This window comes from Neovison vison, chromosome 3 (assembly GCF_020171115.1).
Source record: "Neovison vison isolate M4711 chromosome 3, ASM_NN_V1, whole genome shotgun sequence".
Classification (NCBI taxonomy): Eukaryota; Metazoa; Chordata; class Mammalia; order Carnivora; family Mustelidae; genus Neogale; species Neogale vison.
In genome coordinates, this window is record NC_058093.1 from 45,015,269 (window position 1) to 45,041,524 (window position 26,256).

The 26,256-nt window shown below is 49.1% G+C and overlaps 1 protein-coding gene across 2 annotated transcripts; it reads right to left on the reverse strand.

The window, feature by feature from the left end:
• Window positions 1-721: 721 nt before the first annotated feature.
• Window positions 722-24,388, reverse strand: LOC122902458 (ILK associated serine/threonine phosphatase). Of its 2 annotated transcripts, XM_044241950.1 has the most exons (12): window positions 24,271-24,388; window positions 15,698-15,763; window positions 15,169-15,225; window positions 11,848-11,967; window positions 10,419-10,545; window positions 8,193-8,299; window positions 7,743-7,836; window positions 7,367-7,454; window positions 5,942-6,063; window positions 2,993-3,112; window positions 1,214-1,295; window positions 722-995 (listed from the first exon to the last, which is right to left on the reverse strand). In XM_044241950.1, exons 1-12 carry the CDS (start codon window positions 24,323-24,325, stop codon window positions 852-854), a joined length of 1,182 nt encoding a protein of 393 aa, XP_044097885.1. In that variant the 5' UTR covers window positions 24,326-24,388; the 3' UTR covers window positions 722-851. The 2 variants fall into 2 exon arrangements, with proteins under 2 accessions (XP_044097885.1, XP_044097886.1); XM_044241951.1 differs by lacking the exons at window positions 15,698-15,763; window positions 24,271-24,388 and adding an exon at window positions 15,554-15,578.
• Window positions 24,389-26,256: the final 1,868 nt, after the last annotated feature.

A 26,256-nucleotide genomic window follows, 5' to 3' on the forward strand; every position in this document is an offset into this window, starting at 1 on the left:
CAGCGATGGGGTGACCTGTTTCACACAAGGACTCGAGCAGCACTTTATTCTTATGAATGGGCTAGTTAAGCATTTGTTAACATTTTTACCATAAGGATCCCTTTCAAGTGGCTCCACAAAGCCCAACCTCAGCCCAGCGCGGGTGCACATACCTTCCTCAAAGTGGAAGCTGGACTTCAGGGGCCGATCCAAACAGCAGCCTGACCACTCAAGGCAGGACACTGCCCACTCCCCACCCCGGGTGTCCAGACCCATGTCCCAGGAAACTGGCGCTCCACGGTGTTGGGGCCCCCCTACATCTATTACCAATGGAATCAGAAAGAAGCCAAACTCCATGCCATTCCGGGAGGGCCTACCTGAGGCACACACTCCAGAAAGCAGTAACTTCCCACCTGGTCTTCCCCGCAGCAAAGCCTCGCATCCTGCCCCGTGAGGTTTATGTAGCTTCCTCTCGCTCTGACAGCCTGTCTAGGTGGGTTCCTACCTCCCTCTCCTCATGTAAATGTCACTTCCCCAACCAGGGTCATTTCAAGGGCGAGAGAGCACAGGGAAGGTGCTAGGAACTATGAAACGTGGCACACTGAGCAGCTAGTGGGTCACTATCATGGGCCAATCCAAGAAGCCGACGAAAGTTTAATAAGGAAAGACCCAGAGTGTATCCAAAAGCAAACACAACATTTGAAGGGTCAAGAATTACTCAAAATGTAATAAAATAAAACACTTAAAAAAAAAAAAGAAACCTTTATTTACAACCACGGGAGTCCCACAGGAGTACACAAGACACACGGAATGTGCACACACACACGATGAACCTGCAAGGTCACCGCCATGCCGCCCAGCCCCGCCGGCCCTCACGGGGACCCTATCCGCACCACCATCACGGTGACGTTGTCCGCCGAGCCCCGCTGCACCGCTTTGCTGGCCAGCCGGTTGCAGGCGGCTTCATAGCGGGCGTCCACGGTGGGCTTCCCTTCCCGGCTCTGGATCTTCTCATCCTAGCGGGCAGGAGAGGGGGCACCGCTGAGCAGGGATGCCTGTCACCCCCCCCCCCCAGGGCCTCTCCACGAGGAGGTGCTGCTCCTCAGCTGCCATCAGGACAGGCACTGAGTCCCTGCAGGGGAGCTCAGGGTGGCCCAGTGCCCCAGGGGACACCTTCATCTCCACACCCCCAGTGCAGCTCCCACAGCTCCCAGTCGCTGGGGAGCTCTCTCACCTCCAGGCAGGACAGGATGAAGTTCACCGCTTCTTCTGGCGTGAAGACCTTGAAGAGGCCATCACAGGCCAACAGAATGAACCTAAAACATGGAGAAAGCAGAAATAGGCGTGGCAGCAAACTACAAAATAGTTTGACAGTGGAGGTAAAATAAATGTGTCCAGCACTCAAAGGCTAAGGCATTTGCTTTTTTGAGTGAGCGAGCAAGAGTGACGTGCGAGTGGGAGCAGGAGTGGGAGAGGCAGAGACTCTCAGCAGACTCCATGCTGAGCAGAGCCCCATGTAGGGCTCAATCCCATGACCCTGAGATCACAACCTGAACTGTAATCAAGCCAGTGACCCAGCCAGGAATTTAAAAAAAAAACAATTTAACTTTTAAACCACTTAAAAATATTTACAGCTAGGGAAAAAACAAAAACCAAAAAACCATAAAACAGGTGCCTGAGTGGCTCAGTCAGTTGAGTGTCTGAGTCTTGATTTCAGCTCAGGTTTTGATCTCAGGGTTGTGAGTTCAAGTCCCATGTTGGGCTCCATGTTGGGAGAGGAACCTACTTAAAAAAAAAAATACAACTGGGGTTATTATCCATCAGAATTGAGACTACCCTCCTGATCACCAATAATATGATTATGGTTTAACCCAAATACCAGGTGTTACACTTTCTTAAATGAATTTAAGGAAAATCGTGGAGTAAAAAATGTGTTATGGCAAATACACACACTTCCTATCACCACATGACAGTGCAGACCTACACAGAAGGGTGTCGTGAATGCTCTGTGAGAGTCCAAGACCCCAGAGAGAACACTCAGCTATCTCCACTGTCTGAACCAGGATGAGCTCCCTTCAGAGCCCCTCCCTGGGACTCCCATGGGAGCTCCTTGAACAACGGAGGAATGATGCGAGCTTCCCCACAGCGCAGAAGCAGAATCCTCATTCTTTGCTCATCTAACCCAGGTCCTGGTCTTCCTCCTCTGATGGGAGCCCAACAGGCACGCTCCCGCCCCCTCCAGTTCGCTGACAGACGCTGAGCAACCTGTCCCACAAACCCAGGACTATAACCCAGAGCAGGGGTGCTAGCACAGTGCATACAACAGGGGGCCTGGGGCACGGTTCAGACAATCAGAGGGGCTGGTGGAAGTGTCCCAAGGCCCTAAGGTTGTAAGAGCACAGCAGCCACCACACAGGCGGAGTCAGGAGTGGAGACCAGGAGAGGCCCGGTAGGCAGGGCCATGGGGACGCCCCCTCACATGGCACAGGGAGCAGGGCCAGTAGGCCTCCTCGCCGAGGGCTTCCCCAGGCTGTGGATGGGCAGGATACCATCTCCGCAGGCAGCTGGGCACGGCCCCCTCATTCTCCACCTAGCCCAGCTCTGCTTCAGTACCACCCCTGGTTCTCCAGCAAGCACACACCAGACTCGGGACCCTTCCCAACCCTTTCCCAGAGCACCTTGCTGTGGTTCCTCCATCATTCTCCATGACTGGCATCTGCCCAGCCGTGTGTCCCACCGTCCTCCTGTAAGGGCTCTGCGGGTCTTCTCTCTGCCGGAGAGCCCTTCTTCCTCCAACCAGAATGTGCCCCACGTCTCCCAGAGCACCCCAGACATGCGGTGCCAGAATCACTCACTCGCATGTACGCTCGTAGACCAGACTGGGGGGCCCATGAGAGCAGAAATGACAGTCTGTCCACCCTCACCTGCCAGGCCTGTCCCCACCTGCTCCAGGTTCAAGAAGAGACCCAAGAGCCCGTGCCCAGGCCCTGTGCCTTTGCTGTGCTACTGTTACCTGTCATTGGGGGTCAGCTGGCAGCGTCTGATGTCCGGCACAGAAGTGACCCCACAGCGCTTGTACTGTCCATCCCCAATGGAGCGGGACACCTCCAGCACACCCAGGACACGACCGTCCCTGAGAGGAGGGAAACACAAAGACTCCATCTGACAGATCACAGGCGCATAGTCTAAGCAGAAGGAAAGATGGAGCCTGCGGGGTCCGCATTATTAACCAGCACTGCGTCTCTCAGCCTCCATACAGATGTATCTACACGGTCTGTGCCCAATCTTCGCTGGTCTGGCGCCTCAGCCTGGTGGCACACTGAAGGAACAGCCCACAGCCCAACCTGACCTGCCCGCAGCCCAGCTGGACTTGATGGTACTGGGTTGGGACCTGACTTTGTTTTCCTGTTGTGTTTTTATCCCAAAGCTCCTTCAGGTAATTTGAGCACGCAGCCAGAACTAAGAGCAGCTGGAATAGGAAGATTATTGTACATTTACACCTAATCAGACTTGGAAAACACCTGAAAGTGATGAGTTCCAGGTTCTGAAGCAGGTTTTCTTCACATGAGCTACGGACAGGATTTAAACCGGATTAACTGTAGCATTCTGCACAATGTTCCACTTTCACCCATTCTATTTCTAAATGAGGCATCCAGAGATTGGAGGGCGCCCTCTAAATGGGGTGCCTGTCATCAGAGTTCTAGGAGCGGGGCAAAGAGCCCGGCTCGGGGGCCCTGGGAACCATTCTGGTGGGGCCTCCGGCAGCAGCAAGCTCACAGGCCCCCCAGACCATCGTGTGCACCCGGAGGAGAAGGCAAACAACGAGGCAAGGGAGCGCCCAGTAAACCCCAGCGCTGTAGGCGGAGGTCTGTGGGGGTTCTCCCACGGACGAGAGCTCTGGAAGGCGAGGCAGATGAGTGCACACGGCCAGAAACGCCCCACTGGCCTGGGCTGCCGTGTAGCTGCCGGCACATCACTGCAGCTACAAAGTCACCCTCCCTGTGTGCACAGCTGTCACCACAGACCTGCTGGCACCTATGGGCAGCCGAGCAGTCTTCTCGAGCACGATCCCTGAACTGAACAGTGAGAGCGGCCAAAGGTACAGCAGCAGGGCAGAAGCAGCACTGGGCACAGCACCGTGAGAATCCAATGGAGGTCTTCTTCAGTGACCAAGTGATAAGGCACCAGGTATGGACCCCCCACGCGAGTCACCAAGCTGGCTTGTTTTACCAAGATTGAATGGCAGGTCCCAAAGACCTGTTCATGCCGCCAAGCCCATAGAGAGAACAGGAGCAACCCTGAGCCACACTACAGAAGCTGCTGCTTGCCTTCCTGCTGCCCGGGCAGAGTCCCATCCGAGCGGGCCTCATGCTCCCTACCCTGCTGGAGGGACAGGGGAGAGCAGGAGCCCAGGGAATCGTGGACCCAGAAACCAGCCATCTGTACTTCAGAGCATGACGGCACCAGCTGACCGCGCTGAGTCCTTCAGGCCTGGCTCCCAGGAGAAGGGAAATGCAACACAAGTCACTTCAATGACCCATGAAAGAATGCAGGCAAATGGGACATGCCACACCCATGCCACAAGGCCCACCATGCCACAAGGAAGTGGGAGGCTGAGGTAAGCTGAGCGCAGACCAGATGACGCTGGGTTCAAACTAGGGAACAGGGATCTAGACAAGGCAGGAGAGAAGCCAGCCACCGCAGTCCCTCTTTCCTGCGGTGTGGTGTCCAACCTTCACATGGGCTGGCCTCATGTATGCACACAAAGCATGCAGGGAAAAATGTTAACTGATTCTACTGATTCTAGGCAGTTGATAATGAACTGTTCTATTATTTTAAATTTTTTTCCAAAATCTTTCAAACGAATGTTTTAAAAATACAAGTGGGAGGGTGTGGTAGAAAAGACCCAGCCAGCCAGTCCTGGCCTCTGGGGAGGGATGAACCAGAGCCCAGCACTGCTGCTCGGAGCCTCCCTCCCCTCCTAGCCACGAGGGGCCCACACAAAGCCATGATGTCTAAGCATGTCTCTAAGGCACCCAAACCTGCTTTTGATTCTGTACAGACTGGGAGACAAAATAACTGCCAGCCATAGGACTGTCAATGTCAAAATCTCTCCACGGAGGTCAGGCAAAAGCAGAATTTTAAGGTTCTAAGAAACTTCTGGACAAAGTCTAAGAGCTCTGACTGCCCCCCAGAGAGCCCTGAACCAGCCAGCACCCGGCTAGGGCAGTCACAACTGACGACAGGGAAGAACTGCCCTTCCAAAGACAAGCAACTACTGTCTTACGCGGGTGCCTTACTGGTCTCTTGTCCCAACAGAACAGAACATCTTCATGGTCAAACTGTAAAATGAACCAAGGGATGCTCTGACCAGACTCCTAGCACAGTGTTCTTGAAGTGGAATTTTCCCACGGTTCAGTGAAGACACTAACCTCCACCAGCTACCTCGGAGACACAGCAGATCTAAGCCAGGGCAAGCATGCGGTGGTCAGAGATGGGGAGAGGTGAAATGGAGCCGTGGACAGAGCTGGCCAGTCGGGGCTGTCGAGCCGGGAAGCCCGGAGACGCTCAGCATGTGCTACAAACACCCACTGACCTCACCCCTTCAGACGGCCTCTCTGGAGAATTCCCCTAAAACTGTAGCTTATTCAGGTGTGACAAATGATAGCATTTATGAAAGTCCCTAGGCACAGAGAAAACACTACAGATGGAGAATTTGAATTTGAGGCAGGCCTCTTCTTCTGTGAACACAGGGAGCCATGTTTCCGGTACCCTCTTTTGCTCCCAGTTGAACAGAATGTAAAATCATGAAATATCCATTCCTCTGCTTCCCCATGTTAGACCTCGGACAGCCTCATCTCACTGTAGTCAATGTTACATGGAAGGTTCTACCCTTGGAAGTCCCTGGCCACTTCCACAGGGTACAACCCTCCCCCCGGGAGCACCCGCCAGTGCCCGTCACCTGACATTTCCTCCAGCCTTCTGTATTCTCATTCGTTCTTCATACTGTGTGGGATTATGCTCCTTGCTGAGGCTTAAGGCTGCATGCTTTTGACTCTCCTCATTAAAACGACACAGGATTGCCTGGGAACGTAGAGATTATGACAGTCAGGAAACTTAAAAGTTACCAGGGGAAGACAAAGCTAACAGCCAAGTTTCAGAGTCCCCTCCTGCTGAAAAACAGGACTTTAGAGGCTCAAGCAGCCAAGGAGTGTCCCAGCAGCCAGGGAGAGAAGCCCTGCCTGGCATCTCAAGTCCGGTCCCAGCCCAGCCGGCAGAGCACCATGCCCCCTCCATGGGCTGTCTTCTTGCCTGTGACACAGAAGGGAGGCACCTGCCGAGGATCAAAGCCCCCCCCCAGGTGGAATTGGTCCGTCAATCCACGGGAGGCAGAGATGGGGAGGGGGTGACCACATGTGCCTCCGTGTGCCCCACAGCCACGTCTGCCCCACTTGGTGACTTCTGGGAAAACCCCAGTCCTACAGAGGAGGACAATGAGGCCGAGAGAATAGGTATCATGCCTATAGTCACAGAGCAGAGCCAGGAACACAGCCAGCACAGCAATGTGGATCTGACTCCAAAGTCTTTTTTTTTTTTTTTTTGCTGATTTTACATGTTACTTGTTGTTTAGCCTAAATACAACATACGCACTGGGACCGTTTACTAGAAAATCACCAGAATATAAACCCAATTCGCACAGGGACTGCCTGTGAAGTTTGCTGCTGCGCCCCCAGTGCCTAGCATTTATGTATCAGTCACTCTAGGGGACGGGGTGGGTCAGGTCAGCAGATGCCGCCGGAGTGCGAAGGGTCACTCCGTCCCTGTGGCTACTGGTGGGAGTACCAGGCTTGCCACAAAGGGCCAAGGAAATGACTGTCAGGTTCTGAAGGGGGGCCAGGCAGTGGGAGCCTGGCTGCAGGGTGTTGCTCTCCGCCCTGAAGTCACTCCCCACAACTGGGGCTGACACATGGGTGTCACAGTGGGAAACAACTAAGTTTTCTTTTCTTCCAAGTGGCCAAGGCTCTGGACAAATGGCATACACAGCACTTATCTAACTAGTTTTTACTTTTCCTGAAATCACAATGATTTGGGGAGGCAAGGGCTACTGTCTGAGGTCAGAGAAACACAGCTGGGAAATATTTAAGTGACTGGCACGCCACTGGCCCACAGCACCACAGAGACAGAGTGCATGCATGCTGTGTGGGTGTGTGCCTAGAGCGTGGCTGCTGCTCCCCACCCCACCACTGTGGAGTCTGCAAAGGCCCCGGCAGCAGCCCCACAGCAGGCCCCCACAGCAAGACAGACTTCTCCCCAGTCAGCACATCCATCCCGCCACACACGCACTGGCCAAGGGGCGCTGGCACAGGACACCCGGCTAGCCACGTACCCGGCTATCTCCAAGGTTGGCGATGTACAGAATGTTGTCTACGGCCAGAACGCACGTGGCAGTGGAGCCATCCTTCCAGGCAGGCTTCCTGCAGGGACACACGTCACAGGTATGGCCACCTCCAACAGGCTGGCAGCTTGGAGATGCACTTCAGAGCTGACTGGTCAGTGTCTTTTACACTTCAACATGGAAGTTGCTGGATAACTTTCTATTTTACTGTTTCAGGGTCAGTCAGCAGTTACAAGAGCTCACTCAGTGCGAGGAATTTTTCAGACAGCGAGCACCAATACTTAGCTATCAGAAGACCTACACTGTGTTTAAGGAAAACCAAACACAAGCACACCCCACTCACACATCTTTACGCGGTCACACTTACTGGCTTGAAGCTTGTTTAAGGAATTCTTCATCAGTATGCTTAAAAGTGTCCAAAAGGCATCTCTTCACGGTTTTCTCTACACTGATTACATCTCCTATTACAGAATGAACAAGATGACAAACTCTCAGGAAGAAGAGATTCTCCTCCTGCTGCCGTTTTGTTTTTGTACTGTGACCAAGACATCTCTGCTTCCCCACCTCTGAGACAGGGTCATTTGAGTTTGGTCTACCATCTCCTGAGTGTGAAGGCAAGATAAATACCCACACACAAACTCTCCATGCAAGGTGCCATCAGACACTCTCTGCGGCCACCACCTGCTCACCTCAGAGCCCACGCGCCTCTGGCCCCGCCTTCACAGAGCCACTAAGAACTCTCCAACGCCGCCCATCTTCCTCATTTATACAAACACACACCAAGAGGGACCCAAACCGATTCACTTTTCAGTCCCACCTTTAGGAAACTTCCGGATTAAGTTCTGATGCAAATTCTGTGCAGCAAATTTTGAGGCTCGAATTCCTCCGTGTCCATCAAAAACAGCAAAATATGAAACCCGGGTACTGGAAGAATGAACTGATGGTTACCAAGATTTTCACAAAGACTGCTCCTCACCACTAAGGCACTAAATGTTTTTTTTGTTTTTAACATTTTATTTATTTACAAGAGAAGAGTGCATGTGTGCAGGGGAAGGGGCAGAGGCAGAGGGAGAAGCAGGCTCCCCGCTGAGCAGGAAGCCCCACATGGGGCTCGATCCCAGGACCCTGAGATCACAGCCTGAGCTGAAGGCAGATGTTTAATGACTGAGCCACCCAAGTGCCCCATGGCCTCTAAATCTTTCTCAAACAGTCAGCATTCACAAGACAGAGGATGTCCCCTGGTAAGACACCACACTGTCCCAAGTGACTAAAAAGGACACAGCACTAATGGGGACAAATGTTGAAATAATTTTGATGGTATTTTCTTTTTTTTTTTTTTAGTTTATTGATTTAATGGGGCTCAAACTCACGACCCTGAGACCCAGAGTCTCTACTCCACTGAATGAGCCAGCCAGGAGCCCCAAGTTTTCAACTTTTAATTTAAAACACCATGAAAATTAGGGTGCCTGGCTGGCTCAGTCCAAAGAGTGTACGACTCACAGTTGTGGGCTTGAACCTGACATTGGGGACAGAAATTACTTAAAAATAATTTAAAAAGAGTTGGAAGACTCACATTTTTTTCAAAACATTTGTTAACAAATTTTTTAACAAAAAATAAATGTTTTTTAAATATCAAGCTCTCTTAACTGATCTTTCACTGAAGAATAAACTTTTTTCTATTTAAATCAGATTTAGTTTGAAATGCTAACAGACTCGATAAAACAGTTACTAATCCAAGACAATGAGAAACAACTAAGAGAACAGAGGGTAATTCCAGAATTACTGCTCAGACTGACCCAACATCTAATTCTTGAGGCCCATCTTACCGCTTTTATCCTATCCCTATTCCTCTTCCAAATTTTGCCAGAAAACATGTATATATGGAACAAATGCCATTAGTGACTTGAACTGTTTTGAGAAGGAAAAATGAAAACACCTATGAGAAATGGCATTTACCGTGCAAAACTGCCTTTTTAAACATGTTCCGAGTTCCTTTTGAACGGAGGCATCCTGGGCCATGAAAACACAACTTCATCGGGTTTTAAACCCTGAACCCTTCTCTTAGGCATGGTACTTGCTCAGTAATGTTTGGTGATCCCAATGAGGTCCACTCCCCTGGGGCTCTCCAAGTCCCTTTCCTGGCTGCAGAAGTTAACTCCAAGCACACTCCAGGTGAGCAAGGACAGCAGAACAACTGTGAGCGAATGTACATATACAGTCACCTTGGCCCATGAGCAGATGCTTTGCAGGGACCTCACTTCCTTGCCCAGACAAAAGCCACCAGCAGCCATGGCTCTGGCACACTGCCCATTAAGGACCAACTGGTGTCAGTAAATATAACACACAGATGAAGTGATGACGGAAACCTGATGGGGCGCAGACTATGTAACCAACTGTACATGTCAGTATCATGCATGTTCATTTAAATCGATAGGACACACCTTGATGTCCCACCTTCTGATGGTTTTCCTCCATGCCTAAGAACTTATCCAAAGGGGCAGGAAAATTCTCCCTGTTTTTCTTCTCCCTGATGCCATTTCTGTTTTTTTGTTCTCTTTTTGGGCTCCATTAAGTTAGCTCTCCTTGGTTCCCGTGTGCGCTGTGATTAGCAGCTTCCCACTCTGCCTCCTGGCTCAGAGAGTCAGAGTCTCTCTGCTGGAAGCTCTTTAGATACTGAGGAAGAGGCCACACCCCAAAGACCCACAACACGGAGGCTCCTTTCCCTTCCACTTCGGCAGGAGTCATACTTGGGGCTGCACAGTTCTCTGCTGCAGGGCTGTCCTGTGCACTGTGGGCTGTTCGGCAGTATCCCACTGCCCCCCTGCCACCAGATACCAGTCACACAGCCCCCCATGTGACACCCAAAAATGTCAGGGAGGGGCAGTACTGTGCGAAACCAACCCCAGCTGAGAGCCACTGACCCCAAACCAAGCAGTCCCAGCGACAAGCCATTCTTCCAGTAAACAGAAATTGAACACAGTCCAAATCCCCATCAGACAGAGACCTCTGTGCCCCCCAGGCCTGTTGGAGCACGGACACTCACATGAGGGACGACGGGGGTCTACACTCCTCTGTGATGTCGTTCAGGATGACATGGGCGTCCTGCATCTCCTCCCGCTCGCCCTTCCGCTCGGCCACATAGCCTTTCAAACCGAAGATCACTGAGGAGGCTGAGGAAGGGAGAACAAAAAGCCAATACAAAACTGTGCTCTTCCCAACAGAAGCCCTAGTCCCAGAGCAAGTGAGAGGGAACTCTGGCTGTTTTACTCAGTGACATCCTAGCTGTGTACACAGAGCAGCTATATTCTCAAGCCATCTGTGTCCCCAGCTGCACGCCTATAACTGCAACCAGACCAATGCAGGATGAGGACAGTCTTGCAAGGGCTCTGCTGTGAATAGCAGGCAGATGATGGCATGTTAGTATCAACGGCTCCAGCTAAGGCCGTCAGACCTTAGTACCAGAGCAAGGAAGGTATGGTCATCCTGAACTGCGGCAAGGAATTACGCAGAAATCTAGTCGTGTCAGTAATTAATGAGGGCAGAAAATTCCAATTTTAGGGAAATGCCAGTAAGCAGAGTTTATCCCAAATGCCCTGTGGGATATCTGAAAATACCGATTTCCATGTCTGAGACTGGTAAAGAACTTGCCCAAATGCTAAGATGGCTGCTTCTCCTCTACCTGAGGACAAGGAGGAAGAAAGAGCCCAGTGGAGGCTCAGCAGCTTATCTATATCTGATGGCGAGGCTGGGAGAAGCCCGTTTGCGGACACTGTAGGGCCCCGTAAATATTAAAGTGAACACTTTTTGCAGAGCCGTTGCTGCCAGGCACTGTGCCTTTGCGGCTAAGGCAGCCACAAGCTCGCTCAAGGCCTTGTCCTTATGCACACTAGACAGTCTCTCGCACAGCTGCCATGCCCATGTGCCTGTGGCTTTCGCCCGGCATCTCTGGGGCAGGGGATGAACTGTGCTGGTACCGGGCTGGAGCACCCACAGCTACCTCTCTCTGACGGAACCTCTCACTTCTCTACTCTGACAAGTCACAAAGCTGAGGATGAATTCCAACTGCTTTTTCCAGCCTCAGGCTCTCTCCTGGTATGCTGCCTACTTAAGCTCATCACCGACCTCGGGGTACTCATCAGCAGGCTGGGAGCAAAGACAGGGGTCAGGGAGAAGGCGGTGGTCAGTAAGCCAACTGTTCACTAGAGAAGGTAAAGTCAAGTCCACCTGGTGTTTCCACCCTTGAACAAATGTGGGTTTCATGTCTGACCAAAGGGAGGGTCACACACAAATGGGGAAAGCAGCAGAGGCAAAAGTAAACTTGGGAGGTCCATCTGCAAAGAGGGAACCCTACTGGCTTCTTAAGTATAGACACAAAAAGGAAGCACCATAAATGGGAAAGCGGAACTCGGGTTTGCTCTGGGTTGTTTTAAAATAGGAAGGCTAATACATTTGTTTTCAAGCTGTGTGAAAACCTTTACAAACTTTCTTTTCCACAAGCTCTTCACTGCCATTCCTCTCTCCTTCGGGGGCTTTTCTCTTTGCTCCTTTCTCTTCACTCTTTACCATCTGGGACATTGCAGTGTCGAGAGGACCTGGACACAAGGAAAAGCCAGAGAGAGACACAGCTGTAGGTGGGCAGGAAAGTCCCCAGCAGCCAGCCACAACCCCCCCTTCCCCACCCCCTGAGAGACAACATGACACAGTGACACACTGTAGGAGCCTGGGCAGAGAGGGAGGTGCAGGGCTCCAGGCTGCTACCTTGAGGGGCGGGGCAGTGTGCCTGGGGCACCAACAGGGGAAGCACAGGTCACCATCAAGGTCTTGCTCAGACCCACTGTGAGCGGACTGGTCATGGAGGGTTCTCAGTGGTAAACCCAGAGCCCATGGCCTGGGGCTATGGCACCCACACTTCTCAGACCTCAGGCTCTTACTTATCAAGAAGGAAGTTCCCAAAATCTGCCAAGTGACACACCTTCAGGAAGTCAAAAAAGTAGTAAGTGCCAGAAGGGGGTTAACAGGAGGCAAACATCCGGCTTCAGGAATTGCTAGTATCGTGAAAGGCAAAATAGGACTGCAGAGGCCGTTCATGGGTATGGAGGGATGAACCGTGCTCAAAGCCAATGCTAAGAGCGCCCGCAGTGTGAGCCCGTTTTGGGAGGAGAAAAGTCTCATTTCAAGTCCCAGTCCTGCCACTCACGGAGGTGTGCCTCCGGGCAAGATACTTCACCTTCCAGCCTCAGTTTCTTCATCTGTGACCCAGGGAGAACTGTCATCTTGGAAGGTGGCTTTAAAACCAATAGGGACGAAGCATGTAAAGCATTTATCACGGTACCTGGTTCACCACGTATCCCATGAACGGCAGCCATGGTCCTAATAAGGGGCTCTCTATATTCTCCGCATCTCAGTATGAAAGCAGGCAACCATTACTCAACTACCATGTGCTAGACATTTTGGGGCACTGAAGAAAAAGGGAAGAAAATGTCCCTGCCCTCAAGAAGAGTCAATTACTTGCAAAAGGACGGATGTCTGCAACAGTAGAACCTAACAAGTGTGTCCTGTCCCAAATAATGAGGCATACTAATGGAGAAGATTTTACGAATGTTTCCAACACGCTTGCCCCAGAGGTCTGTCTGGTAGCCTGCTGTCACTTACTGCTTGCTCCAGCCTTCCCAGTGTGGACGGACAACAATCTTCCTCTCTTTTAACTTGCAAAACAGAGACATTTTTACAGTTTTTCTGTTGACTCCTGACTGAATCACAGTGAAGTCAGAGAATATGGTCTGTGTATGAAATCAGTTTCTTTATTGGGGCTTACTTTATGGCCAAAATGTAGCTGATTTTTGTAAATGTGACTATGTCTTTTCAAAAAACCCAATACATTGGATGCAAGGTTAGATTCTGTATCCGAAAAAATCAAGCTTGTTACTAATGGTGCTAAAATCTTCTAAACTGTTACTAGTTGACTGTCTTTTGTCCTATGAAGAACTAAGACATAGCTATAGTAAATTTCTTTCTTTTATTAAATCTGTTAAGAACTCTGTTGGCACATATTAACTTTCATTATAAGAATACTATTTAGGGCACCTGGGTGGCTCAGTCATTTAAGAGCCTGCCTTTGGGTCAGGTCGTGATCTCAGCATCCTGGGATTGAGCCCTGCCTGCTTCTCCCCTCTGCTCCTCCCTCTGCTCCTGCATGCTCTCTGTCTCCCAAATAAATAGAATCTTAAGAAAAAAGAATACTGGGGCACCTGGGTGGCCCAGTGGGTTAAGGCCTCTGCCTTCAGTTCAGGTCATGGTCTCAGGGTCCTGGGAGAGAGCCCCAAATTGGGATCTCTGCTCAGTGGGGAGCCTGCTTCCCCCCGCCTCTGCCTGCCTCTCTGCCTGCTTGTGATCTCTGTCTGTCAAATAAATAAATAAAAATCTTAAAAAAAAAAAAAAAAAAAGAAAGAAAGAAAGAAAAAAAGAATACTGTCTTTATTGGGAAGGTCTTGGGCTTAATTGTGTGAGACTGCTGTACAATTTTAGCATGGGCCCACAGGCCTGAAAACCTGAGAATTCTTGTGTATGATGATTATAATAACTTTTTCTAAATATAGGAACTATACTAATTTAATCCACACATTCTAGATTAATCCTGATTTTTATGTAATGAATTAGTAACACAAAAAAGTCTACTTAAAAAGCAGCAAGTATTCCACTTGATGACATAAGGAAGGTTCTTACACCAGAAGATAACTGCATATGAAACCAGACAGCCTGCATCCCCCACTGCAGGGCCCGTGCCCCCCGCCCTGCCCCCACCTGGGGGAATTCCCTGTGAGAAGCACTCAGTGAGTACACAGAATAACAGATTCATCATGGTGACAAGCGACAGGAATCTGCTCTGTTCTTCCCTCTCCCTAACTGGGACGTAAAGAGGAAAAATATTTATAGGAGCGAGTGCAACCAATGTTAACAGGCTTGACAAAAATGAACTCAGCTCGGGACGCCTGGGTGGCTCAGTTGGTTGAGCAGCTAGCTGCCTTCGGCTCAGGTCATGATCCCGGGGTCCTGGGATCGAGTCCCGCATTGCGCTCCTTGCTCGGCAGGGAGCCTGCTTCTCCCTCTGCCTCTGCCTGCCTCTTTGTCTGCCTGTGCTCGCTCGCTCTCTGTCTCTGACCAATAAATAAATTTTAAAAATCTTAAAAAAAAAAAATGAACTCAGCTCAATAAAGAGATTCTTGAGAACGGTAAGGACTGACTGAAAATAATCAACTAAGGTCTTGAATTTCAAGAAATTCCTGCATGTGGTCTCTATCAGTTACTAAACCAGTGTCATTCAGATTTCATTTTAAGATCAAAGTCTTTTTAATACAAGTACCATAAAAGAGAAGACTGTCTGTATTTACAGGTTCAGGGATATTGAAAGTTTTTTAACTCTTTCATATGTCAGATACTTCTGCTGAATATATCTGAGTCTGTCAGGAACAGACAGAGGCAGAGACAAACTCTTGAGATAATTGTTTTTTGTTAATAACAAAGTTCAAAGTAAATGACTAAATTCTTAATTCTTAAAGTTATTTGCAAGAGGTTGAACCCCAAGTAAAAAATAATCACCAAAAAGTGATGCAGTATATAATCTTTTTGCTTCCACCTGATGCTGTCTATGTATTTTTTATTTTAATAAATCTGATGCAATACTTAATATAATCCTAAACCCTGTAAAAAACCTCTTAATAAGTACATCTTACATAAGAATAATTTTTTTGTGTATTACTCCCACTGACACATCAAACTTCTTCCCAACCACTTACCTGAATCGCCACTGCTGGCTGGTGGGAGATCATCAAAAAGCAAAGGTCCCCCGGACCCTGAAACACAGCAGAACACTCAGTGAGCCCAGAGAACCCCGGTGAGGCTCAAGTTTCAGAACCCATCCCACCAGGACACCTATGCAGGTCATTGAAATAAACTCAAAACCTCTCGTGTCAATCCAGTGGCAGCTCATACTTCGGTACGTAATGTCTCGAACCTATTTTATTTTAAGGTCCTCTCAATTCAAAGGAAACAAATATCTGCCGGAAAGAGTTAAACCTTATTTCAGCTAGTAAAATAAACACTCAAATGAACCAGAGAAAACTGCTCAACATTTTTACGCAGTTCCTCAGGGCCAGCAACTAGCGGATTTTTCTGCCTTACCTGATGCCATGGATTCAAAACTTAAGACAGTCCAACACCTAAAACATCTGTGTGTTGAAAATGGGGGAAAGGGACAAAGATTCAGACAACTACAACCCCAGGATGACACGTTGACACACACCTGGGAGAGCCTGAAGACTGTACCTGAGTCAGTACTGCTGGCCGGAGGGAGGTCATCAAAAAGCAGAGGTCCCCTCTGAGCTTCTTTGCCTACAACACAGAGCGCCTGCTTAGACAGCATCCAGTCATCGGCCAGGACGGTGGGTTCAGAGGGGGAGGCCTTTTGAGAGGTCTGCTATTAAACTCAAACCTTCTCCTCCTCACTGGACCACATTCTACAGAGTATTTTCTCAGCAACTACTTAACAAAGACATTTGCTTCCAACAGTTACAGTCAACATAAAGGCAATGAAAGATGACCCAACGGGCATCTGAAGGGCCACTGGGTATCCTGAGGAAAACAAGTATTTTTCTCAATAATTTCATTCCTGTAAGCACCAAATATTGAAAAACCTTTTTAAGAAAATGAATCCTGGGAAGAAAAACACTGGTTCTAGAACAAGAAAACAATTACATGGTCCTTCCAGATAAAAGGTCAAGACAGGCCTGCCTGGAGGGCTCAGTGGGTTAAAGCCTCTATCTTCGGCTGGGGTCCTGGGATTGAGCCCCACGTCAGGTCTCTGCTCAGCAGGGCGCCTGCTTCCCCCCACCCCCGCCTGCCTCTCTGCCTACTTGAGATCTCTGCCTGTCAAATAAATAAATAAAACCTTTTAAAAAAAAAACAAAAAAAAAACAAAGAAAAAGGTCAAAGACAGAGGGACTGCTATCTGACCAAAGATCTATGGTCTTAGAAAGTCCGATTTCAACAGCATTCTGAAGCACCCACCCACTAGAATCTTAAACAACGAGCTCAGAGGTGAAAGGCTGATGGAAGCAAATCTATGTGAACTTGGCATCCCCACACAGTGCCCACTTAATTACTACCTATAGAGAAAATGAGGAATTTCAGACACTCCAACCTAAACTCAGAAGAAAGCCAGGGAAATTGTTTAAATCTAAAAACCTGAAGATTTACATACCAGGAGGACCGGTCTTAAATGTTCTTTACTCAATTATCCCTTTCCACATAAAATTTAACCACTCCTTATTCTCCAGCTTTCCCAAAAATTTCTGTTTAAGCTATTAAATACAGGAACTGATACATAGGAAATGGGAGGAAACAAAGGGCTGAAGATTTAGGCATGCACACTCCTATCCTATGAAGTTTGTCCCACCTCACGTTCCTCTGAGTTCAAGTACAGAAACATCCTCATTTAAAAACCAGCTCAACTGTATGCTCCAAAAGCCCCAGCTACATCAACCCTCTGCCTCTAAGTAGAAATGAGCTGGATAGCAATTCTACTTTTTTAAAAACAGATTTTATTTGTTTACTTACTCATGTGAGAGCAAGAGAAAGCGCACAAGCACAGAGCAGTGGGAGGAACAGAGGGAGAAGGACAAGCAGACAGTGCTGAGCGTGGAGCCCCACACAGGCCAATCTTATGACCCCGAGACCATGACCTGAGAGGCGAAATCAAGAGTCAGACATTTAACCGACTGAGCCACCCTGGTGCCCCCAAGTCTGCTCTTTTAAAAACAAAAATTTAGGGCGCCTGGGTGGCTCAGTGGGTTAAGCCACTGCCTTCGGCTCAGGTCATGATCCCAGGGTCCTGGGATCGAGCCCCGCATCGGGCTCTCTGCTCAGCTGGGAGCCTGCTTCCTTCTCTCTCTCTCTGCCTGCCTCTCTGCCTGCTTGTGATCTCTCTCTACCAAATAAATAAATTTAAAAAAAAAATCTTTAAAAACAAAAATTTAGGGGCACCTGTGAAGCTCAGTCAGTTAAGCATTCGACCCCTGATCTTAGCTCAGGTTTTGATCTCAGGGTCCTGAGTTCAAGCCCTATGCTGGGCTTCACACTGGGCAGGCAGCCTACTTAAAAAAATAAATAATAAAAACAAAGTAAAAGCAAAAATGTAATTTAAAATTTAGAAACTCCAAGGAAAGAAATTTCTTCAGGAGTTATTAGGTCAAAAGTATCTTAAATACCTTACAAATTCCTGATTTAACAAAAAGCAACTCTTCTGCTTTATACCCTAATCAAATGGGAAATGTCTACTCCATTAACTTACACTGTTATCCCTCAGGATTCCAAACAGACTAAGTAACTGCCAATACTTTCATTTTTCTCACAAGTGACATAAACACTCTACAGGAGGTATTCAAATAGGAGCATCACAAGGACATTAAATGGCATTTAGAACAACCATTCACTCACTCTGTTATCCTCCTATGAGAAGCCCTAATATTCTAGCAGGGCACTTCCAAGAGGAATCCGAGCCAAGCTGGGTCTAACCATCAAATGCCCATTCTCACAACCGTATGAGATGAGGAAGAGCAAGGACACTATTTCAGTGGGGCCCGAGAGTCGGCATCTTGGGGAGAGAGAACATTACAGGGAGGAGGCCAACCTGAACAGCCACCAACCCTTGGGTCAGGTCAGATTTAATTTCCAAATTAAACCACCCACCTCAATCAAGTCTCTCCACTGCCAGTGTCCAGTGGGGAAGTCGTCCTTCCCAGGGAAGACATTTTCAGTTGCTGCACGCATTTGTCATCATAGGGCTTCCAGCCTGGCCTCTGTCCTTTGGCTATACTCAGAATAGTGCCCCGATCTGAGCACTGTCCCCAGATAGGGGGGCCCATCTCTTCATGCCAAATGAATGAACCTCCCCATTCCTTCTTTCACACTCTGGAATACTGTAAGTGCTATTTCAATTAAACACAACGGGATCGTCTCATTTTCGTTGGTCACAACTGAGAACGGCTCTTAGGAATAATGAACATTTACAGCCTGCTGGGCATGATTCCAGTGGTCTCTACCTGTTTCCAAAGCACTCATTCCTTCCAACGGTTTTACGAGATGAGTACTGTTATTGTAGTTCCGTACTGATGAGGAGACTAAGGCAATCCGGTGAAACTGAGGGAGAGCCAGTGAGGAATGGGCAGTCAAATCCAGGCTTCCTGGTTTCCGTCCATGCCCCTACAAGGTGCCAGACAGCCTCCACATACCATTCATAGAACCCTGACAATCCTACGTCGATAATCCCAAGGTTCTTGATCTCTGGACTACTTTTTGCATCACTAAAGGATCTCTTTAGAATAGCCTGTATTTGGATTCTTAAAAAATAAATAAATAAATAAAAATCTGTGGGGCACCTGGCTGGTTCGGTCAGTACAGCATGCAACTCTTGATCTCGGGATTGTGAGTTCTAGCCCCACATTGTGTGTACAGATTACTTAAAAATCTTTTTTTTTTTTTTTAAAGATTTTATCTATTTATTTGACAGAGATCAAAAGTAGGCAGAGAGGCAGGTGGGGTGAGGGGGAAGCAGGCTCCCTGCTGAGCAGAGAGCCCAATGCGGGGCTCGATCTCAGAACCCTGATATGATGACCTGAGCCAAAAACAGAGACTATGACCCACTGAGCCACTCAGGCGCCCCTAAAAATAAAATCTTAAAAAATATATATCTGTAGGTGATAGACCCTATAATGGAAATGTCTGAATGGCCAGAACCTAACATTCTATTTTGGATAAACAGTAATCCAAAGTATTTGGGTCAGCAATAATTAGACGAAGTGTAACTAGGACCCAAAACTTTGGAGGAAGGCCCCCTGAATTCTAAATATAAGACCCGAATAAAGAATAAAACAAGACTGAAGACCATTTTTCATTACAGTTAAGGTCATCTCGGTTTGTTTTGTTCTGTTCTGAGTTCTTCATATTCTGAAGCTAAGTCTACTGAAAGTTATACACTGTGCTGAGAAAAATACTCTTGGGTTGATTATATTCACTTTGGCTAAAGGCTGCTATGTACAAGATCACATATTTTGCCTAAACGGTTCTTTATACCTGAATTTTCCTACTACAAAACAATGTACCACCTCCAAATACCACAGAGGCTTTAGAAAAGGCTCCCCTTCCCCACCACAGTTGAGTGGGTATGTTCTACCTTCTCCTAAACTGATGCACTTGTATACATGCATTTTACTCTTTAAGATGCAGAAGCATACTATACATAACACTCTCCTTATACCCTTATTCATGTGAGCCCTCCGGGAACATTCCAGGCCAGCACGTCTAGGTCTAATTACTCCTCCCAACAGCTATGTTCTGATCTGCGTGGGAGGCACTGCCACACACTAGTCCAGTCCCCTTACTGATGAGCATGTAGGCTGATTCCAGTTTCTCACATGACAATAATGCCACGGTAAACAACTTTACGTATATATCCCTACTCAATCTGCTAGACTGCTAGGTCAAAGCATATAAATGGTTTAAATCTAACAGATGTCCAAAACTATTTCCAAAAAGTGGTGGGAATGTCTACCTCCAACACACTTTATGAGAATGTCCACTTCTCTCCATCCTCACCACAATGATGCCAATTTTTAATCTGCTGGGTAAAAACATGGTGCATCACTGATTTGCTACTCCTTTCCTCAGTGACTTAGGAAGCTAAGCACTGGTTTTAACTGACTGGTCATTTGCATTTCTTCTTCAATAAACTTCCAGGATACATACAGCTTTTGACAATTTCAAATGGGCTACCTGTCTTTTTCTTACTGATGTGTTTGAGCCTTTCATTTATTAGGGATCATTTGTATGTGTACGAAATTATTTTTTTTTTAAGCCTTTACCTACTTAGGGGTACCTGGGTGGCTCAGTCAGCTAAGCAGCTGCATTGGTCTCAGGTCATGATCTCAGGGTCCTGGGATTGAGTCCGTTGGGGATTCCTGCTCAGCAGGGTGTCTGCTTCTCCCTCAGCTTCTCCCCCCTGCTCATTCTTTCTCAAAAAAGAAGAAGAAGAGGGTTCACATCCCTCAGAGCTACTAAAAAATTACAGATGATTTAAAAAATTATTTACTTATTTGAGAGAAAAAGAAGGATAAACAGATTCCTGCTGAGCAGGGAGCCCAATGTGGGGCTCCATCTTTGGACCCTGGGATCTCGACCTGAGCTGAAGGCAGATACTTAACCTACTGAGCCACTCAGATGCCCCTATGAAATTATTTTGTTTGTCTTTTGCTTTGTGGTATTTTGTCCTGCAGAAACTTTAATTTTTACATAGTTAAAATCCATTTTAATTTCTTATGAGTTTTTTCTTGCTTACTCCTGAAATTTTACAATTAAGTGTTTTTTTCTAGTATCTTAAACTTTATTTTCTATTTAGATCTCCAGGGTTTTTTTGGAAAGAAGTATTTTGAAGATGGCCTACCCTGCAGTAATTGCTTAGTTCTGAGAGCTGAAAAGCAGTTTTTAAGTACGGTGGTGTAGCAACCAAGTAAGTGAAATAACCACCCTATAAAACTGAAACCAACTTACTGTCAAAGTAAACTTAAAGGACACCTTTAACTTATCAAGCATAAGCTGTTGATCTTAAAGACATCAAGGTAGCACTTTTAGGGAGTGTGACGGAGCAGAGAGTTTTCATTCCTGTCTGAAATGGGCATACTTCCTCGTTTAGGTCAACTCTCAACATACAAAAACTTGATTCCCTCAGCAATCAAATCTATAAATGCTGGCGTGAAAACTACTCATTGAGCACAAAATCTGAAAACATTTAATGCATTCCTTTTACATTTTTGTTCAGACCATAAAAATCCAGAGGCTTGGAGGCAAGAACATTAGATGGAATGTTTAAAACAAAAATCAAAGAACAAAATATACTTGATGTAATCTGAGCAGTATGAAAGATCTTCCCTTTAGACACTCACAAAATCCAGTCAAGAGTGCATTTTTTCCTTTTATTTTTTTTTATTTATTTTAAAAAGATTTTATTTATTTATTTGTGAGAGAGAGCGAAAGAGTGAGCACAGGAAGGCGTAATGGCAGGCAGAGGCAGAGGGAGAAGCAGGCTTCCCCGCCAAGCAAGGAGCCGATGTGGGACTCAATCCCAAGATGCTGGAATCATGACCTGAGCCGAAGGCAGCCGCTTAACCAACTGAGCCACCCAGTTGTCCCCATTTTTTCCTTTTAAATAGCTGTTAAAGTTAACAACTCATATACTAACATCTAAGCACTAGCATCTACTAAGCATTGACCATGTGCAGCATGTACGCTAAGCACGGAGCATGTAGTAGTATTGTGTAGCGCCTAGCATGCAGTACTGTGTGGCACTGAGCTTGTAGAACTCCGTAGCACTGAACATGTAATACTCTGTAGCATGGAGTACTCTGTAGCACCAAGCATGGAGTACTCTGTGGCACCGAGCATGCAGCACTCTGTAGCAACAAGCATGTAGTACTCTGTAGCACCGAGCATATAGTACTGTGCAGCACCAAGCATGCAGTACTCTGTAGCACCAAGCATGCAGTACTCTATAGCACATGTGCTAACAGTAGGAGGTGGCAGTCCTACTTTACAGATGTGGGAACAGTCACAGAAGGCAGTTAGTGGATCTCAAAGCAGTTTGATTACATGTCCAAAACCACTCCTCTCTGAGATTGTGAAATGACTAGGTCTTTAGTACTCCCTACATGAGCACCTGTATATCATGTGTGAGGGTCAAAATGGTGCAGTTTTGCTCATCTTTCCAACCACTTTATGAAACCAACCTTATTTTCCTTTCATTTGTTCCATTTTTAATTTTATCAACCAGTATCATCAACTTTCTGAAACAAAGTATGGCTTAACCTAGTTTTTCAAAAATCAGATTTTTTTTCACAAGATTGTGAAATCATTCTGTTTTTCTTCAAATGATTTTTTTAACCTGTTAAATCTCATCTTGCCGGTATTAACTAACTGCCCGTCAAAATAACCTGGGATCCCAGCTCTGTCACTCACTTTAGTACTTATCCCACTCAGCTTCCTATCATCTACTAATTCAGTAAGCACGCCTTCTTTGTTTTTAAAGCTATTAAAAAAAAAAAAAAAAACGCTCAGTCAAGCAGGGCCTGTGATGGCATCAGTGCCCATCCCAGGAGCAGTTCACTAATCCACTTTCCAGGGAACGGGGTTTTAAACATTGTGCAGTCCCTCTGCTGCCCTGGCATCTCAGGCAGGGCTGGAGACGCCCTCCCCACTCACTGTTTTCAGTGATAAGCTGCCAAGTACCAACTTGTAAGAGTTAGGAGCTGTCAGATTTTGCATCATATAAAGGGTGGCTTCTCCTAAGCAGACAAATTAATTTCTGGTAAAAAGTTATGGAGATCTTACTTCTTTAAATGATAGGCTTACATGCACATCTGCAAATCCAAACTCTGCCCCAAACATACTCAGAGAAAGAAGGTATACTCCATCAACACGGTTAAAAAAAAAGACGGTGTTCACAAAGCCAGAGTTTCCACCTACAGGCAAAACAATTTTAGCCACAACTAGAACAATTTAGAAAGTGAATGGCTCACAGACAATTATTCAGATGTTTCTGTACCATCAGAGTGGTAAGCGGGGATAGAGTAACTACCATTACTGGGAATAATGGCCCCCAAAGCCTGGCGAGGCTGTTCACACCTGACAAGCAGAATCCAGGCCCCGTGCAACGCTCCTGCAATCCAGAGGGCTTAACAAACCCACCATACGGTTCCCTGGCCTAGAATCTCTGCACAGCACAAGTCTACCCATTGTCAGAGGCCCAATTCCAGCACCGCCTCCTTCCCCACTCTTCCTGGACAGACTGCAAACACTCCTCCAGGCGCTCCGTGTTTCCCACAGTCCTTAACTTTTGCCAGTTTTAATTATAACCACTTGCATTTAGACGTCAGCTCTTTGAAAGCAAAGGCCGGATCTTGTTCCCCTTCTGGTTCCGTCCAACACTGGCTTCCAAACCCACGATCTCCAGGCTCCTGCGGAGCGGGCCGGTCGAGATCCCCCGGGGACTGAACAACACACATCCAGGGCCCTACCTTTGAGGCTTTCCGATCTCGTGGGCGGAGGGGAGCCTGGAAACCTGAACTTGCTTTTAAACTTTTCCAGGTCGTCTGCCGCCGAGATGGGCTCAGAACTGCGGGCCTGCGGGGCAGCGTCCGCTGGAAGTCGAGCGTGGGCAAGTGCCAGGAAGTCCCGCACAGTGAAACCCGCAGCGAGCGCAGCGCACCGTGCTAACAAAGGCCTGGTCCCAGGCTGCTCGCGCGCGGGCTCCACGCACCGGTCCAGGCCCGGGACCCAGCGGACCCGCGCACCTGCGCTAGAGCTCCTCCTCTGGGGGCCGCGGACGCGAGAGAGAACTACTGCGAAAAGTAAAATGCTAAAACCGCAGAGAACGAGCCCTCCCCTCGGGCCTCAGACACGAAGGATGACGCCGGCGGAGACCGCGGCGCCCGGGTAAGCACAAAGCCGCCTGCAGCCCCGCGGCCGTCCCGCCCGCGGGGACGGCGGCGGGGAGCGACCGGAAGGCCGCGGGACGCGGCGCCGGGGCTCGGGAGCGGGACTGGGCCCCGCCGGCCGTCCTCGGCCGCCGCACGTGCGGGCCGCACACAAAAGGACGCTGCCGCCTACGGCCCGCGGCCCGCTCCCAAGCCCGGCCTCCCCCGTGCGCGGCAGACATGACGGAGGCCCGCCGGCCCGGCCCCGGGCAGGCCGCGCTCGCCCCCGCTCCGCCCCGCCGCCCGCTTCAGGCGCCGCGGGCCTGCAGGCCGCCGCCGCCTGTCCTACCCTCCCCGGCCGGGCGGCCACCCGCTTACCGACAGCCGGGCGCGGCGAGCGCTCGGGCTCCGGCAGGTCCCCGAACAGGTCCATGGCCAAGGCTGGGCGGCGGCAGCGGCGGCAGTAGCAGTCGCGCAGCCCGCGGGCGGCGGCACGGCTGCGGCGACGGCGGCAGCGGCAGCGGCAGCGGGGCGGTGGCAGCCCGGGCGCCGTCAATCACCCGAAGGCGGGCCCGACGCCCCACCAATCCGCGCGCGGCGTGGCCCGTCCGCCCCAGAGTCCTGCGCGAGAGCGGGCAGGGCGGCGCGCGTGCGCGCAGGGTGTCTTCGCCTGGGTGGGCAGAGGCGATGCAGCGGCCGCCACGTTCCCTGCAGGCTGATGGGCCGGCTCTTATTGCCCTCGCTTGGCCGCGCGTCCTGTTTTTAGAAGGCGGGTGGGAAAGAAACTGCCGGAGCTCAGTGGCAGCGTAGCAGGCCCTGATGTCCCGGAAGGCTTTCGGTCCCTTCGTCCTCACACCGGTTCGGCAGGCCCGCGTCTTGGCCCGCTGTGGACACAGAGAAGCCGAGGCGGCCCCGGAAAACACAGGGTGCAGGGCGCTTCCCTCGACCCGTACACGCCCGTGCCGGCTGGTGGCGGGCGGGAAAGAGGGCGCTTCCACGAGGTGCCCCGAGGAAGTAGCGGGTGACCCTGCCGGCTGGGCACACAGCGAGGCCTTGGCGTCCTCCTGCTGAATGGACGCAGTTCGAGGGAACGTGGACACCTGCCTTCGACAGACGAAGAAAAGGAGGCCGTGCTTATCGTGTCTGAACACACACAAAATGTTGGAGCGCAGTCCAAGCCACGAGTGACTGGACCTCCCTCAGTCCTGCCCAGTATGAATGAGCTTTGTCCGGGTCTCCCGCCTTTTAGATAAGTTTGACAAGGCATCCCCACCGGGAATTGCTGACACCCAATCCACAGCAAAGCTCTGCATCCTTAGTGTTCCGCAAAACTGCCGACCACAAACCCCGTCTCCTGAGGACTTTACGGAATCCCCCTAGCTAGGTGTCCCAGGGCAGTGGTCTCCCTCAGTGCTGCCCTGAGTAAGAAACCCAGCTTGTTTCCCCTGCAGATGTGTTTCTGGTTAGGTCTGGTGTGGGGACTCTGCAGGGCCCAGCAAGCCTCCATGCCTCTCTTCGGTGCCACAGGTCACTCACCAGTGTGTGAAACCTCACTGCTCTCTTCTTACCCTTCAGATAGGACCTGCCTCCTCCTCCCTCACAGCAGAAATACTCTGACAATACTCACAGTCTCCTGTTCCCTTTGCCACCCCTGCACAGGGCAGCTGACCCCAACCCAGCTTGACCTCACCACATCTCCAGAACAGCTCCCACTAAGACCTCCCCTGACTTCCTACTCTGTTGCTAAACGGAACTGACCTTTGCAGTCATCTTCCATGACTCCCAGCGTTACTGACACTGGTGGCCTCTTTCCCTTTGGCTTGTGAGACACCTCACTCTCCTGGTTTTATTCCTGTTCTCTGGTGGTTCTGTCTCTGCTTCCTTCGCAGGCCCAACACCTTCTGCCTGGCTACGGGGGATGGAATTCTTTAAGACTAGATCCTGGGTCTTCTTCATTCTGTACTTCCTCCCTGGACAATTTCATCCACACTTGGCCTTGAATTACTGTTCATCTGAACATGGGTTAATTAATTTATATTTCATACCAGCTCCAGATCGTGAGTTCAAATGAGTACCAGAGAATGGTTCAGTAAGTAGCAGAGAATGGTTCCAGTTGGGACATGTTGAATTTGAAGCACTTTTGCCTTTTGGTTCAAATAAGTACAAGAGAATGGTTCCAGTTGGGACATGTTGAATTTGAGGCACTTTTGCCTTTTGGTTCAAATAAGTACAAGAGAATGGTTCCAGTTGGGACATGTTGAATTTGAGGCACTTTTGCCTTTTGGTTCAAATAAGTACGAGAGAATGATTCCAGCTGGGACATGTTGAATTTGAGGCACTTTTGCCTTTTGGTTCAAATATGTA